This window comes from Denticeps clupeoides, chromosome 7 (genome assembly GCF_900700375.1).
Source record: "Denticeps clupeoides chromosome 7, fDenClu1.1, whole genome shotgun sequence".
Classification (NCBI taxonomy): domain Eukaryota; kingdom Metazoa; phylum Chordata; class Actinopteri; order Clupeiformes; family Denticipitidae; genus Denticeps; species Denticeps clupeoides.
The window spans coordinates 8,421,676-8,438,423 of NC_041713.1; the positions used below are offsets into that span (position 1 = coordinate 8,421,676).

At 41.0% G+C, this 16,748-nt stretch overlaps 1 protein-coding gene across 3 annotated transcripts; it reads right to left on the reverse strand.

The window, feature by feature from the left end:
- Nucleotides 1-16,030, reverse strand: nsfa (N-ethylmaleimide-sensitive factor a). Of its 3 annotated transcripts, XM_028987194.1 has the most exons (23): nucleotides 15,914-16,001; nucleotides 13,090-13,107; nucleotides 10,187-10,272; nucleotides 7,692-7,791; nucleotides 7,221-7,260; nucleotides 6,954-7,120; nucleotides 6,394-6,501; nucleotides 6,214-6,289; nucleotides 5,933-6,088; nucleotides 5,588-5,787; nucleotides 4,974-5,139; nucleotides 4,809-4,883; nucleotides 4,528-4,715; nucleotides 4,243-4,338; nucleotides 3,649-3,805; nucleotides 3,430-3,563; nucleotides 3,215-3,281; nucleotides 2,927-3,006; nucleotides 2,706-2,840; nucleotides 2,474-2,587; nucleotides 2,263-2,318; nucleotides 1,967-2,041; nucleotides 1-1,243 (listed from the first exon to the last, which is right to left on the reverse strand). In XM_028987194.1, the coding sequence occupies exons 1-22, from the start codon at nucleotides 15,923-15,925 to the stop codon at nucleotides 2,011-2,013; spliced, it is 2,262 nt and encodes a 753-aa protein (XP_028843027.1). In that variant the 5' UTR covers nucleotides 15,926-16,001; the 3' UTR covers nucleotides 1-1,243; nucleotides 1,967-2,010. The 3 variants fall into 3 exon arrangements, with proteins under 3 accessions (XP_028843027.1, XP_028843030.1, XP_028843028.1); XM_028987197.1 differs by lacking the exon at nucleotides 13,090-13,107 and having other exon boundaries at nucleotides 252-1,243; nucleotides 15,914-16,030; XM_028987195.1 differs by lacking the exon at nucleotides 1,967-2,041 and having other exon boundaries at nucleotides 252-1,243.
- Between the last annotated feature and the right edge of the window lie 718 nt (nucleotides 16,031-16,748).

Consider the following 16,748-nt stretch of genomic DNA (forward strand, 5'->3'; position numbering starts at 1 on the left):
TTTAGATCTAAAAATGTTTTAATTCTCCCTAATGACATTCATTCATTCATTTTATAAACTTGCTGGTGTCAATTTGCCTTTCAACAATGCAGTAACGCAAATCTTATAGTGACTTATATGGAAATATGTATTAAAACAGTAAACATGCAATTTATATAGCATATAAATATATTTTTTATACAGAGCGTAGAGTGAGTAAATGGGGGGTTCACACACAAAATAGAGCATAAATAATTGATTATAATTAAAAATTTGATAAAGCATCCATTTGTGCGTCTGCGCTTTTATTGCAATAATACAGATCTGTCTTGCCATACATATTAACAACATGACAAAGGGCATCTGACATCAAGCACGAAAAAATACAAACCAAATAAATAAATAAATAAAATGTGAAATTTGAGTTCAACAGGGAGGCCAAAATCAGACACCATTACACATTGCAGATAGACACAGCTCACCTCAAACACTCCCAAACATACAACAGACACACACACACACACTGCAACAGAAATGTAGAACCAAACCTATACAGGACACGATGAAGGCTGTCCCGGTTGTTTCTGTACATCGTACTGTCTTCACAAATGGGCTGGGGGTTTTCAGAACACTGACCACAGCATATACAGACACACCCAAGTCAGCAGCTATCTATAGCCATAACCTGCACAGCAACAAAACTACTGGGCCTGATATGTGCCCATTTATGAATATCACTCAGTGGAAAGATTTTACTGCAATTTTTACTGCTAGATTTTACACTATATACATAAAGTAAACTTCCAAATATTTAACAGACATGCTTTCACAATCTACAGGGACATCATGTCGTACCTCCACTTGACACAATATTAGAGTCTTCTTATATTTCTTTATTTCAGATAATATCACATGTGGTAATTTGCCCATATATGTTTTATATGTATCTTTTTTTGCATATGTGCACATACTGTGCATGTATTTTGATTTTGTACACACCATTGTAATTAACAATTATAAATATAAATAGCCATAGACACTGCACAAAAAAGCACAAGACAACATTGATATTGGAAATTGATATTGCATTAATACTGACAAAAAGTGGAGTGGTAAGATTTTCTGACATTATTTTTGACGTACTGTAAGGATGGTTCTTGGTTGGAGGACTATATGGTTGCCATGACAACATGCACTGAACTGGCCTCATTCATTCACCCTTCCGTCTTCTGAGTCGGCCGTCTACTGATAGTAGCCACGGTCACTGAAAGAAAAAATGTCAGGTTTGAAAACGTATGGATCTGGTTGTCGACTTCTGTAGCCGCTCTTTCACCTGTTCTCACCTACACTAAACTCCACATTTAATTCTGCTGAGAACCCTGATCTTCTCTAAAGGCAGACCCTCATACAGCGACTTTTCAATGGCAGCCATCTGAGGAGTGCAACAGTATTTAATATTAGAATTTTTTGTGATGCTATTGTAAGTGCATAATGAAATGAATTTTATATATATATATATATACACATACATACATATATATACATATACATATATATATATATATATACACACACACACATACATACATATATATACATATACATACATATATATATTGATATATTGGATTCAGTATTCTTGCACAGATTACTATAATTACTATAGTGTTGAATTTATGTATTTTTGTTGCTGTTATCTTTTTCCATATTCTCTCCCTTTGCCTGCAACATTAAATGATTACCAGTTTACAAACGACGAGAAGCCACCTACTGGGGTATTGTTAATTCAGTCATATTCTTTTAGTACGATAAAAAAAAAAAACAAATGATGTTAAATTAAAGGGCTACTGCAGGTATCTAACAAGTGATGAACAGGAGCCAAGGGCATAAGAATGTCTACATGCACTGGAACTATGGGGAAAAAAAGCTAATGCTAAAAGCTAAATTTTATTCAACCACTGCTGTCAGATCTAACTAACAACCTTACCATACATAAAAGATTTGGCTGAGTGCTGCTGCGAAAGACAGCTGCTATACTCGAATTTGATTTCCTTCATCCATCCTGGAGGTAAAAAAAATCAAAACTTAAAAAAAAAACCAGCCAGCTTCAAACTAAAAACACCTGTCTGTCTTTATTGTATAAAATGGGCATTATGTCTCTTATGATGCACTAATAGTGCAGTGACCATGCCAGTAAATAGTCACATGGAAACAAGGTCTCAATATGTATCACATTACAGCGTCATTCAGGACGAAGCAGGTGAAATGATAAAGAATACTTACGCCCCCTCGTCTCTTAGCAGTGACAGGAACTTGCTGACTCTGTATTCTTTGTCCATCTACACACACACAAGTACAATATATCAAGTACAGAGGAATAGTGACCTGGTTCTTCAACCACATGACAAATACAAAAAATGTACGGACTTTTCTGTTCAGTGAGGAAAAGTGTCACTGTCAGTAAGAAGCAGAGTGCTGAGGAAGAGTCAGGTACCTGAAGTGACATTTCAATAAGCATGAGTAGCTTTTTAATTCCAATCCACACCCGCTTTCCTTTAACCTGCTGAGCAATGGTAACCCGCTCTTGGTCTGTGAAGCTGCCGAGAAGCTGTATGACAACACAAAAGCAAAATCAATTGTTTAGGTATGTTTTGGACAATCACATTTCTCTGACTGGCATGTCTAATGTCCGTCATGAGAAGGTCGCGAGAACATCACAATCTCACCTCCAATGCCTCCACCAGGTGCTCTCCAGTGGATATGTTGGGTATGTGGATGGTGGTGCTGAAAGCATCCAGCATCTCCATTTCCTGGAGGACGTCCTTACGGCTGGTGGTGCCGATGATGAGCAGTTTACGACCCTGAGATTGTAGCCCATCACATCTCATGAAGAACAAGACAGGACAGAAATCCTAACATGAATTCCCCAAATTAAATTGTTACTCACTTTTGGTGGTGGCTTCTTCAGAAGCACCAGAAGGGCCTGCAGCACAAGGTTGGAGAAACGTGGTCCAATTGGCACATAATCTGAAGACACACAATCCAACACAAAAGAGGTCATGGAATCTGTTACTGTGCAACATTCTGAAAAACAGAGCAGCGCCTTTCCCCAAAATAAAGATCATTGCAGCACTACTGAAATTTGCATATAAATCTTGGGTCAACGATTATTAACAATGGAAGCATTTGCATGAAACTATTTGTCTCAGCATCCAGGACAGAGATGGAAGCTCACCCAGCAGGCGCTCAATATCATCCACCACCACACAGCTGAGCTGGGACTTGTAGGCATCATCAAACACCTGTGGAAACAGTGTAATATAAGCCCACCTCCTGTTATGTGTTACATCTTAACAAAAGTTCACATTTAAACCCCAATAGTATTTTTTATCGTTCACTAATTACATGGACAATAAGAGGTTAACGTGTCTGAATATTGGCCTCACTGACTTTTTTGATGGCCTGGCACTTGGATATCTCAGAGTGGCCAATCATCTTGTCTGGGGAACAAATCTTGATGAAGGGGAATTGGGAATCTTCTGCGATTTTGGCTGCCAAAGCTGTCTTGCCACTGTGGGGTGGCCCTGCAAAGCGGTCGACAGTGTAGAACATTTCGTGTGTCTAGAGATGCATGTGTACGATCTATGTCTGCTCAAGTGTGTTTCCTACCCTCTAGCAAAACTGCTACTAATGGAGTCCGATCACTGTTCTTGGTCTGCTGGACCAGCAGCTCCCCATCGTCCAAGACTCGTGTGACTGGGTCGCCCCATTTAATGATGCCGTTCATTATGTAACTGGAATAGTCCTCTTGATTTGTGCCAAAGGCCTGAAACAGATATAAACAATCTTGGTTAGTGGATTTAATTTTTGTTAATACTATATTCCTTAACCAGTGTTTAAACACTGTGCTTATAGTGCTACAGTATTTACAGTAGTTACTTTCCAGGTAAATTACAGTAGTTACTTTCCGTCACTTTCCAGGTAAAATTCAAGTGACAAACATTTAACCAAGCATCTATTCCATTCTGCGATGGAAATTATATACATATACAGTGATTTGTTCATTTGTGTTGTGAATTGTCTTGTTTCCGTTCCTCATTTACCCTGAAGACTAATATGTAAATGATATGATCTCTTATCTGCTGTAAAAAATGCTGTTTGCCCTGGACACTTTACCAGTAGGTAGTAATAACAAAGACATTGTCTTTGACATCTTTAGAGTGAATGGTTTATATCAGGGTATTGTCCAAGTGACATGCTTACAGGCTTGATGTCATTGTTCAAGGATCCAAGGAAATCATCTCTGGTGACCTTCAGCTTCTCTGCTCTCTCCATGTCCACTTCCACAGTGGCAGTGGCCTGTAGCATTCAAATGTAATGCAACATTTAAAGTCTTCATTTCTACAATGTCTCAAAGTGTTAAATCACTTTAATCCTTTTACAGTTGTACCATACTTCATCATTTGACAATGTTAGTTGCTAGCAAGATTTACGTCTCTGCACAGAAGATAAATATATATAAAAATGTATAAAAAATTGATTTCTGACCTTGATGTGACGATTCATTGCAGTGGACTGAGCAGCCCTAACCAGGCCCTCCAACTCGGCACCACTGTAGTTCTTAGTTTCCGTCGCCAGCTCTTTAACATCAACATCACCACCCAGCAGGTTAAACTCACGCATCTTCGCTGTGTGGATGTTGAGGATCTGAACGCGCCCTTTCTCATCAGGCAGCCCTGAGCAGAGGATAGTAATTTGAAACACAGGTAAAAATATCAGGTATTAGATACACACATAAGCGCACATGCACAAAGTTCTCGCTCTCTTACCGATTTCCATCTTCACTTCAAACCTCCCAGGTCGCATGAGAGCTTCATCTATCAGGTCGGGCCTATTTGTCATGCCTGAAAAAGAGCCACATAAAACTGAGAAACAGCGACAGAAGAACAAAATTGCAAATGTTTAAGACATGTGAGCAGCGAAAAAGCAGATACCTATCACAAGGATATTGTTGAGCTGCTCCACACCATCGATCTTGGACAACAGCTGGTTTACAACGGTGTCATGCACTCCGGTGCTGCTGGCACCTGTACCTCTCTGCTTGCAGATGGCGTCCAGTTCATCAAATATGATGATGTGTAGACCGCTGTTAGCACCCAGCTATAAGGGAAGATGGACGGAGAATGCTTACTTTAAAATGTCTGTTACCATGAAGAGTTAAAGCAAGGTCAACTTTTTATTTCTGTCCTTTACAGTGAAATGATTCCAAATGTGATTAATCTTTCAATCCTTTTTTTAGATTTTCAGTTATTGTTTAGGCTAGGGGACTTAAGGTAATCACTTAACTATTCACAGTACCAAATGTTTTAAGCATGGTTGCACAAAATTCTGCATAGCACTATACACTTATAAACAGTTAATCAGTAAATTATTGAATCATGCCACCCTTTCATAAATGCAATAAACAACTAAAATGCATGACATTCTGTTCAGCAGTGCTACATTTCTGTAATGTAATGTATTTCTCTTCTAAATGTTCAAGTTTATATGCATTAATCTGTTCTAACTGGCTCTCATAATTTGTGGGGGGTTTTTTTTGTAGTGTTACCCTCTTCTGTTCCTCTTCCGCATCAGCAAAAAGCTTTCTGATGTTGGCCTCTGACTCGCCCACGTATTTGTTGAGGATTTCAGGGCCATTGACAATTTTCGGCTCGCGGGCGTTCAGCATCTTTCCAATCTGCCTGGCCATCAGAGTCTTACCACAGCCAGGAGGCCCAAAAAGCAGGATGCCCTTTACGTGCTTACAGCCTGACGAACAGAAATAAGGACACAGGGATCTAAATGTCTCAGCCACAGCAGTGTGCTTCTCATCAACAAGTGATCAGTGAGGGGGGGGGGATTAACTAGATCACATGGCACATGACGAAGGTGGTGGGGTAAAGGAGAATCATACCCATCTGCTCCACAATGTCTGGTGGAAAGACACGGGAAGCGAAAGCCCTGCGGAAGATGTCAGAAAATTCCTTATCCAGTCCACCAATGCCCATGCGTTCAAAGTTCCAGTCAGGGTTGATGATAGTCTGCCGTGCTTCTTTGGTCTTAGCCTTCCCTGAGAGCATTAATAAAGGAAGAAAGTACGTTATTAACAACCCTAGGAAGTAAAAAGTTTTACAGGCTGGCAATCAAAGATCAATTGGTACCTTTGTTTTTTATGAACACGAGTTCAAAACTTACCCACTAATGTAAGTGAGGAGCTCTCTGCTTTTTCAAAGATCACCTGACTGTTTCCCACCAACAGACCAACATCAATCTGTAATGAAGGTTCAGATGTTTTAAAAGTAAATGATTTTGCTCAAAGTAGGTATGTCTGGTATGAATGCCTTGAAGTTACAGAAGTGTTACTGTAGTTGGTACCTTGGTCTTTTTTCCAGTTGCTGTCTCCCCCTTCAGGATACTGGGATCCATTGCTTCTATGTCCTTAATAACCAGGCCAAAGAGCTTATCACAGAAGCTGAAAACCAGCTGTGTGGGGAAAGTGAGTGACAGTTGTGAGTGGCAGCACCACTGACAGGCCATAGAATAATGACAGAGGTTTTTCTGCCCGGAAGGAAAGCCTGTTCAATAATTCATAGTGCTTTATTCATTAGTATTTCAGCACCAAGCAGATACATCTTATCTAGGCCAAAGCTGCAGGGAAGCTGGAGCCTATCCTAACTATCTTCAGGCACCATGCAGGGATGATGCTTGGACAGGGCATCAGTCAATTACAGGGTAAAAACAACCACAGGGAGAACCAGGGAGAACTTGTTGTGAGGCTGCACCGTCATCTATATTAAGTTATGCAACGGATAATCCGATGCTGAAAAATCACCATCTAGTGTAGATTATGAGATGCCAGACCATCTCACAGGTAGCATTGAAGATATCTGTAGTGCTACAGGTGGAGAGTTCACAATACATATTATCATCCTTACCTGTTGGGTAACTGAGAAGCCCTGATTGTTAAACTGCTGGATGAACTCACTCGCCATTTTGTCTGAATCGTAGGGGCTGGAATCTGTACTTTTCTTCTGCAGGAAGTCGATTTCAATTGTCATTGCACCAATGCACTGCTTAGACTTGTCAAAATTGTAGTTGGCCACTTGAGGTCAGAGGAAAGGGACAGAAGGCTTAAGCGTAATGTAGAACAATAACAGTGAACATAATGCACAAAAACTATGCAAAGCTTTTGAAACGATTACCTTCGACTTCTTGACCAATGGAGAGGCCAGCCCATTTCCTCTATTGGTGTGAGAAGGAAGTTTGAGTAAAATCATAATTACTTTCAGTTATTACATAAATAAATAGATTTCATTGTCAATGCAAACAAGTGGTCAGATGAGCAAAGCACAAATCCTATGAACATTATTTGAAAATTAACCTTTTTCTAATATAAATGTTAAAACTTTCTGTTCCATTATTTTACTATATCTAATGATTTAGTCTTTTTTTTTTTTATTCATGAGTTAATTTGGTTGTAATATCATAATACTTGCTTTGCTCTGAGACAGATTTCTCCAAGTGGGGAAATAAATCCTTCATAAGATCCTTGCTAAAATGACTTTGTCTGTTCTTATCTCTTGTGTCTGGTATGTTTCTGAAAGTGAGTGAAATGGAGTCGGAGGGTCTTTCCATATGAACAGAAGTCTCACACTCTGCTGGTAGCTGCTCACCTGTGGCAGGCTGAAGGCGATAGTTCCTGGAACCACAGTGTGGTGGGATTTGACAGTGAATACATACTTATGATTGGGTGTGGTCTTCACAGTGACATGTCTGTAAAAAAAAAGAAAGAAAGAAAGAAAGAAAGTACAGGGGTTGCACTTCTAACCACTGTGGGTGGCTGAGTCTGAGGGACCTGAATAATTTTCTGTGAAGATCATATAACCCCCCACACACCCCCCACCCCCCTCAACCGGATTTTCAAAATTAGACAGAGTCCCTGGTAGGATGCAGGTAGCATCCCAGATCAATTAAGTGACCTCCTGATTTGATAACATTAGGCCTTGTCCTGTTCATGCTTCTTGCTTAGACAGATTTCCCAGGACCATTCAAAGGCCATTTTAACTCCACATGCAGATTACGAGATGTGCTACAGAGATCGATCCAAGGACTTTTTCAATAAGAGACAAACAGAGAAACCCAATCTCTTCTTCCAGAGGCCAGCACTGCAGAGGTGCATCAAGTTTGCAGTCAGTGCGAGCGAGACAGCACACACAGCAACAATCACAATGCTGCCTCTGCTTTTTAACAAGCGCCGGACATAAAAGCTGATGTGTCCCATTTAGATCTTAAATAGAAACGTACCCACAAATTACCCACTAGAAAGGTGTTGACATGCTCTGAGCAGCCTCCCTGGCTCCGCGGGTCATTAATGGAGCAATTTACCATACAGCGGATAAACAGGAAGTTCCTGGCACCATCTGCCTCACCCTGCCACCACCCCAGAGGATTCTGGGTTTGGCTAATCTCAGATTACTCTTAGTATAAAAGGATGAAGCTGATGAGGCAACCATCTTTTCATTCAGACATTTTTCCTGTTCCACAGACCTACCCGAGCTGTAAATGGTGTGGTTTTGAAATTCAATTTAAAGATCTACTGAGCTCAAACCCAGGGAAAGCAGAGGAAAATACAAATATGTTAAACATAGAGAATAATTATGTGAAGAACTATTGAGCTTTGTTACAACAGCAGCCCAGTACTCAGTACCTGTTTACCACTTTTACACTCGACAGCCTGTAATCTGAGAGCAATGGCATCAGCAAATAACGTGCCCTGCTGCCTCTCAGGATACATTCATTCAGTAACAGGCACCCAAACAACACACACGCAGCTCTGCAGCAGATGTCAGCCTGTGTTAGTGTCTGGACTAAATCCAAGGACACACCAGGGTCCAGAGAGCACTCCTGCGAAGCAATAGCAATTTATCCCAAAAATAAAGAGGAACTATACAGAAATAGGACTGCACAGTTAATCGAATTTTAATCACAATCCCGATTTTGGCTGCCACGATTAAGATGATCGCCTGCAATATATACATTTAAATAACCAACCACCAGAGGATGAACAAAAGCAACTTCAAATTATGACAGATTGAGACGTACGCGGCTGCGCACGCACCTGCAAGAAAGTGTCCCTCATTTGGGAATAAAAAATTGGCAACCCTTACAGATGTATACACCATAGATATATATACACTAGATGTCGCATTCTGCCTGTTAGGGTGCGTCAATACCGCCATCACATTTGGATGGGGTTCCAAGCTCATTACACCACACCTTCTCTGACAGCGAAAACGTCTGCGCCACGTATGGCTATAATAACAAGCGAACAAAGAATCAATGCTTTTGATTTTATTTTAGCAATTTGTATGTTACAAAATTTTGTGTTCGACAAATAATGTTATTCATGTTACAAACAAGAGCACTGGTCTTCCCACCCCCATCCCATAGTAAAGACACAGCTTCTGTACTGACACCTCTACATATTGCAGTTCATTGTCTATAGTTCTTGTCAAATCTTTACAAAATGCCTTTGTGTATGGACCTGCCCTGTCTATAGTTATTTTTTTTCCAAATAACCATGCAAATGGATGTTCATCTTTCATATTAAATCTAAAAAAATTAAGAATTTTCATAGTGATCTGCCTTCAGTCATCTCTTAAGAAAATGTTGACAGGCTGTTTTTTATTGGCAAAAATCTGAAAGCCTTGTTCACTTACTGTTTGTTTAAAATAGAAAGTGCAATAAAATTGTGTTTTACCTAAAATAATGAATAATCGTGATTAATAATCATGATTATAATATTGCTAAAAATAATCAGGATTATCATTTTGGTCGTAGTCGTGCAGACCTATTCAGAACAGATGCCATGATACAGTACAGTAACACTTGTCCGAAATTGCTCCAAATTGTCAAGGCAGTAGATGCATTGTATCACAACTGGGGATTATGGATAGATGATTCAAATAGTAACCCTTCATGCAAATGAACTGATGCAATTCAGTGAATTGAACAAAGAGTTGCACTGAATCTTGTTAATTTCCCACTTGTTGGACTAATAAAGGATCATCTTATCTTATCTTAAGTCTTAAAATGGTAAAAATGGGCACAGATGACAGCTGATTTTAAAAACGAATTTCCTGGTACAATATAAGAGAATGATACTCACTGTCCGGACTGCAGGTCTTTTTCACTCACAACAGCACAGTTGGTCAACGAGAGTTCATCTGTAGGGCATCGTGCCGCTTGCATTGTCTGCATGGACAGAGGAATAAGAGTGAGAAGAGTAATAGCTTTTTCAGCTTTTGGGATAAACACCCTGGGAGTTTTTTTTCTTACTAGTGCTTATAGCAGCTCTACAAGTTAAGCGTGGGGTTTGTTTGCTAGTTTAAGATGTTCTCAGGATTTACATAAATAAAACTATTGCACTGCAACAAAAAAGGTGGTTAGTTCCTTCTTTACAAACACCCATTTCTTGCTAAAATGAGAGGCGTGCACCCATAAATGTTTCAAGCACAGAACTAAATGTTTTTTACATTTTCATGGAGCCAAATATCTCAGATGCACCAACAAGCATTAAATAAAGATGACTTTTCATTGCTCTTACTTTTACAAGTGCATGGTAAAACTCAGATTAAAGGGATGAATTGCCATCCGCAGATTGCTTTAAGTGCAAATGCTCAATTTATGTCAGTATCTGTGTCCAGTAGAAAGGAGCTGACTTCACTGGAACTGCATACCAACTGAATGCTATTTTTTTTGTTACTTAGCAACCAGCTAAAGAAAAAATGAGCGGCCACACCGGAATGACAAATTCTTTCAAACTGTGTCATAATCCCAGTGAAAACTACAGTGGACAGAGACACCATGGCAACTGATGGCACATTGAGGGAGAATGAAGCCACTGAAAGCAAAGGAGATTCAGACAGCCTACAATGCCACAGCTAAAAAGCCAAGCCAAAATACACATGTGCCCTTATTAAAACAGCATTTCCCCCCCTAAACCTGTCAAGCTTTCATCATATTACGGTTTAGGGTTACTTATAATATAATAATTTAAATAATATAGTTTTAGAGAGGGACAACCAGTCTTGGATGACAAAAACAAGTCTCTTTTAATGTGTAAGAAGTAAGCCGATCACTTTCAACTCATTGCTTCTTTGATTTAGCCTCATTAGACACCCCACCAATGGGCTGAGGCCCAGCTGGGAATAGTCAAATAATAAAGGGAGAAGCCATTCAATGTTCTAACAAATCAAATGCAAAAAGGAAGCACAGTGCAAAGCAAAATAATGTGAATAAATAATAACAGAAAATAGATGCGTCAAACAACAATGCAAGTATAACTATACATGCAGTAACATCTCTGCACATTTGGTGCACAGGTTTCTAACACAATTAAGACGACATAACTACAGAGCAGATAAATCCGTCCAGACACATGCTACCAAGCAACAGGCCACAATTAAATAAATAAAAGTGCAAAGCATGACACATTTGTCTTGGATGATGGCAGTGCGAGCAGGTCATCAGGCACGCAAATTTGGAAAATGAGACTGAGAAATGGAGCAGTGATGGCCTCCGGGCAAATGCCAGAATAACAGGTAGTGTTTTGGGGCCACTTTGAGGCATGAACCTGCTGAAATATTTGTGTTTTCTTTTTTTTCCCCCCTCAGTTCAGAGACTCGGATGATGTTCTAAGCTCGGTTGCCATGGGAGACATTTCTCAAGGTTCAGGTAGCAGCATTTAAAAGAAACAGATTTGCTGGAGCTGAGAGTATTCACTTAGTGAACATGAATCAGTGCACATTAGTTGTTCTTCGAGCTTTTAGGCACTGCAAATTACAGGACCATTTCAGTGACAAATATTCAACTCTAAACTACACTATTGTAGTTTGTAAGTCGCTCTGGATAAGGGTGTCTGATAAATGCTGCAAATGTAAATGTACACTAAACTGGAGGCATTCTGGGGGAGTATGTAGTGCAAAGATGGTGGTTGTATGCATACTTCCTGCCTCTCATTCCCAAAATCTGGTAGTAGCCAAACTTTTGAATTAGTTTTAATTACATTTAATTACAAGTCTCAAATGATGCTTCATGGGAATGCATGATAAAGTATTATATTACTGAGAAACATTAGTACATTGATTTTGCTAAAACCCATAAATACCAAATTCCATATGGATGTTGTATCCAGCTGCGTTTTGATCATTTTAAACACAATTTTAAACGGCTTTGACTGGGGAGTCAATATAATCATTATAGGTAGTTAGTATTGTCATTGAAGTCTCTCTCCATTCATTTAGGTAAGGACCTGCCCTTGGGGTCTGAAATGACTTCACAGGGGGTTTTACCAATAAAAGTGTTTAACCATATACCTGGTTAAAATACTTACATGCAGTTGATAACCCAGAACATGTTATGTGAAGAGATGAAGCTTTTAGTCTGGTTGATATCAGTTGATCTCAGAGGATGATTTACCCACAGATCAGGTTTGATCTGATTCTGCGCTCTTAATTGGTGTCAGCTCAGTGAGAAGCCAACATTCAGTCACATCTGACCTTTAAGCAGTTTGGGAAGGCAGCAGGTGGGGTTACCATGGGCTTCGGGGTTTGGGGTGGCACCAGCGGCAACAAGCTGCCGTTACGATGGCGAGTCGAGCGGCGAGAGAGAAAAAGAACGGTGTGCACTGCAGACCTGGCTCACTGCCCAACGCTGACTGCAAAATCACCATGGACACGCCTGCCAGCCTCTACCTCTATCGCCACACAGCTAACGTGTTTCTGCTGAGTCAGTGTGGACGGGGTACGTAACGGAGGAAATCGGCCACTTCATCAGTCTGCTGATTGCAACTCAGTTCCTGCATTGCAATGGCGACATCGAATCTCGCAGCCAAGATGTATACTGCTACCCAGGAGAGCTAGAGACTCAAGGTGGGCGGCTGTCTGGCTTGTGGGAAAGTACAGACCCGACGTCTCTCAGCTACTTTTCAGACACTCGATATGAAAAGGAAGCCGAGTCGGTTCCCTCTACCAGAGGGTGGTGAGCTTGTGGTCAAGAAGAGATACATACCTTGAAAAATATTACGACCTGCAGGCCAACGAATGCAAGCAAGAGCGAGGGGAAGAGGACGTCAGACACAGAATTGAAACAGCCAGGACCACTGTACTGAGGCTCAGGCGGGGTGGTGGTGGGGGATAAATGTCCCTGCGGATTCCATGCAACGGCACAGTTCGCGGCACAATGCATGCAGAGCAGAGTTGGGGTCAATTCCTTTGGTTAATGTAATCTCAGCAGTTGCGTGGCGAGTTTGCTCTGGTTTTCCCAGCATAGGAGAAGCATGATCAATATTACTGACCCCAAATCTGGTGAGAATGGAGCATACATAGATGCATGCATGTAATGGATGCACAATGTCAGATGTAAGATGGCTGCCATGAGAAATTCCATTATATGTTTTCTAGAAAAGCATATATGTATGTGATCTACTTCACCTAAATGTGATATAATGGAAATATGTATAAATAAAATAATAATAAAATAATAGCGATGGAGATATACAAGACGTGGATGTTTAGGTCATGTTTCATAAAAAAGGAAATGAGAAGAAACCATTCATTTTATAATAAAGATAATCACCTCATACAACTATTTAAAAAAATATTGTAAATGTTTCAAATACGTGTTTAGTCTTGTGTTCTCAAAATTTCAGGTTACAGCCTGACAGATATTTGTCTTCTGTCAGTATTTCAGATGAAAGATGTAAACAACAGGCGAGAGGATCCGAAAGTGACCTGACCACAGATATTTACATACAATAATTTCCACGCAGGTGGGTGTGTCAGTACTAGTCTAACTGAATTGTGTAGAGTGGCCCTCAGCTCTCCGGAGGCCTTAATGTAGTTGAACACTAAATCCCAAGGGCTTCCCTCCAATTGATATCTTATCACCTCAGTAACAAGGTATGTGTTGGAACAACACAGCAAGACAGGAAACACAAAGTTTCAGAGCAACTTGACGGGAAGTCAAATGCAAATAAAGGATATGCAGAACTGTACTTTCTTTTGATAAGACTCGAAGCACAACATGCCTAAGACCCTAGCTCTTTAGGCAAAAAATATTTCAGTAAAGGCATATTATTAGTGCAGTAATGATCTCCGACAGTTGCATGAAATGGTAATGCCAAAATTAATTGGCAAACACCCAGCTATAGCTGACAAATGTAGCTGTTCTGTTGAAAATCAGAGCACATGATGATGACCCTTGAGCCATGGGATGATCTCCTGTGCCTCAGCCGGCCCCCAGCACTCAGTAACCTAGTCTTAGTCCATGAACGGTTACGTAAAGGACATCACTTGAAAGTCATGGCCACTGTCGTGTATTGTCAGTCGTTCTGCTTTGATAATTTTGTGTTTTTCAGATGTTTTTGCGGATCGAGTAGGAAAGAGTATCCACCCAGAGGAGTTCATTGTTCCTGGTATACAACCATGCACAGAATCTAATAATAGCAGAAGCTCAGAGCTCTCACAGGGGGGTGAAAACTAGATTGAGAGATGAACGAGGATTAACCAGGCCGCACTCTCTAGAGCACCTTTTCACCTACAGCATAGAGTTTATTCTGCATCATTCATAGATTTATTCCGAATCAGACATACTGCATCATGCCTTTAATTAAGGCCAAACCTTTTATCTAAACATATCTAATGCATCAGTATTGTGATTTAGCTTTTCACCAGAATGACTACAGCAGTACCCTTCTTTAGAGAATATGCATGGTTTTGTCACACACAATAAAAATCCTAGAACATAAATAGTACGAATGTTCACGTGAAACAATTTGATTTGCACTCCGACACTCTCTTTGCTCCTTCCCCTGACCGGAGACGACAGTTTAATATGGCATGCTGCAAAATGACAACGCACCACTGTCCCTGCAGCGGGAACATTCAGCTGAGATATTTTGTACACTTCCTAACAAACCGGCCTGAGGGTGGTGCACCTTATAATTATGTACTTATGTACTTTTCTATTCCCTTGTGTGGTGCACAAAATCATAAAGTCCCAAAGGTAAAAGGCCGGTGCAAAACACTCGCTGTATTCAATTAAAACACAATTGTCAAAACCTTACCGCCCGATGTCTATATGTATATGTATGTGTGTGTGTATTTTGCATTAGTAAACATTTTTATTAACATGTGGCTGCAGAAGGCGGTCACGTGATCAGGCCGTTGCAACGAGACTCCTTTCCCATAACTTCCGTCCTCACCGTCGGGGACGCGCACGTACGCGATGTTACGCGAAGGAGAAGCCGAGGAAAGGCGTCGTGGGGAAGGAGGCGGCTCGTGAACGACGCGTCAAGGTTAAACCCGCATGCGTGGCCGCTGGCAAAGATCTGAGCGACCTTCCGAGATTCGAAACGCTTTATTGACACGCTAATATTGGGGGATGAAAGGCGGTGCAACCTTAGGCAAAGGAATAAAACGCCATTCTATTTCGAGACCGGCTGCTGACCCCTTAATACCCACTGAGCAGCCGAGGAACGAGAAGCTAATCGGGCTGTCACCCTCCTTACAGTCGACTGCCACAAACATGCCGCCATGTACAAACTGTGCTACAGAAAACACTTCCGAGCTGGCTTTACGAAACGAGGAGATGATGAATGTAAACACCGGGCACGCAGAGCCCGTGTCTGATCAAAATATGATAATTGCGGAACCGGATTTTTGCCTCATCTGTGGATGACAATGTTCTAGCATTGCGCGAGCTGGGGAAGCAAGCGGTTTGAGCTGAGGCCGTCGTTTTCTTTCGCTCTGACAGTGACGGGAGCAATAGAGCCGAATGTCTTTTTTTTTTTGCTGTTAAATAAATAAATATATATATAAACATAAAGCCTTACCCGGGCAGCCATTTTCGCGTTCGGTGATGCTCAGATATGCAGCACAGAATGAGGAGTCATAAAACAGCACCGCCGAAGGAGCGGACAGCGACAGGAGCAGGCGCGTTACTGCGCATGATCAGAGGCTCGCGAGAGACAGTTGGAGATTGCAGCGTCGAGCGCAGCGCTGACGACGCTGATTGGCTATTGACGCTGTCACGGCCCAGGGTCGTAACGCGCTAGGCACTCAGCGATGACAAAAACATCCCGCGAGCCCTCCGCGCTTAACGTGAGCAATGCGACGTTTTTTTTTTTTTTTTTCGACGTTTAATTTTCGTTCATTTAGATTAATGCATTCCAGTGAAATATAAAGAGACCTTCGGGGTTCGTTTACATATTCGCACACGCTTGCATTATTTGTGTTTATGTAATCTGTGAGACTTGGATTGTTACTGAGAAATAGAACACGCAATCCAACCGATCGGTGAGTCACGGGATTGTTATGGAAACTGCACAAGGGGCATCGCAGCATAATTCACAACACCACTTGAATAACCAGGCTCTCGTGTGACTTTATTCGCATTTGTTTCAGCTTTTATAAAAAAAAAAAAGAAAGGGAAAAAAAAAAAAAAAAAAAACAGGGGGATGACAGCCTGACAGGCAACGGACCGAGGCTCTTGGCAACATTATGTACAAATGGGGGGGTGGAACAGGCTGCAAGGCCCCCATGACGACAATGTCTTTAATCAATGTCGACATTAAACCGCTCACACAAAAAGTCCAAACGCACCATCTGCAAGTGGGAAGAAGAAAGGATGGGCGAAATGAAAAACCCCACAGATAAGCAGGGTTTGAA

Coding starts and splice junctions, on each gene's coding strand:
- nsfa (XM_028987194.1), bottom strand. Junction 5,788..5,932: donor AGACATTGTGGAGCAGATGG/GTATGATTCTCC, acceptor TCTGTTCGTCAG/GCTGTAAGCACGTAAAGGGC. Junction 2,841..2,926: donor TGAAGAAGCCACCACCAAAA/GTGAGTAACAAT, acceptor CTACAATCTCAG/GGTCGTAAACTGCTCATCAT.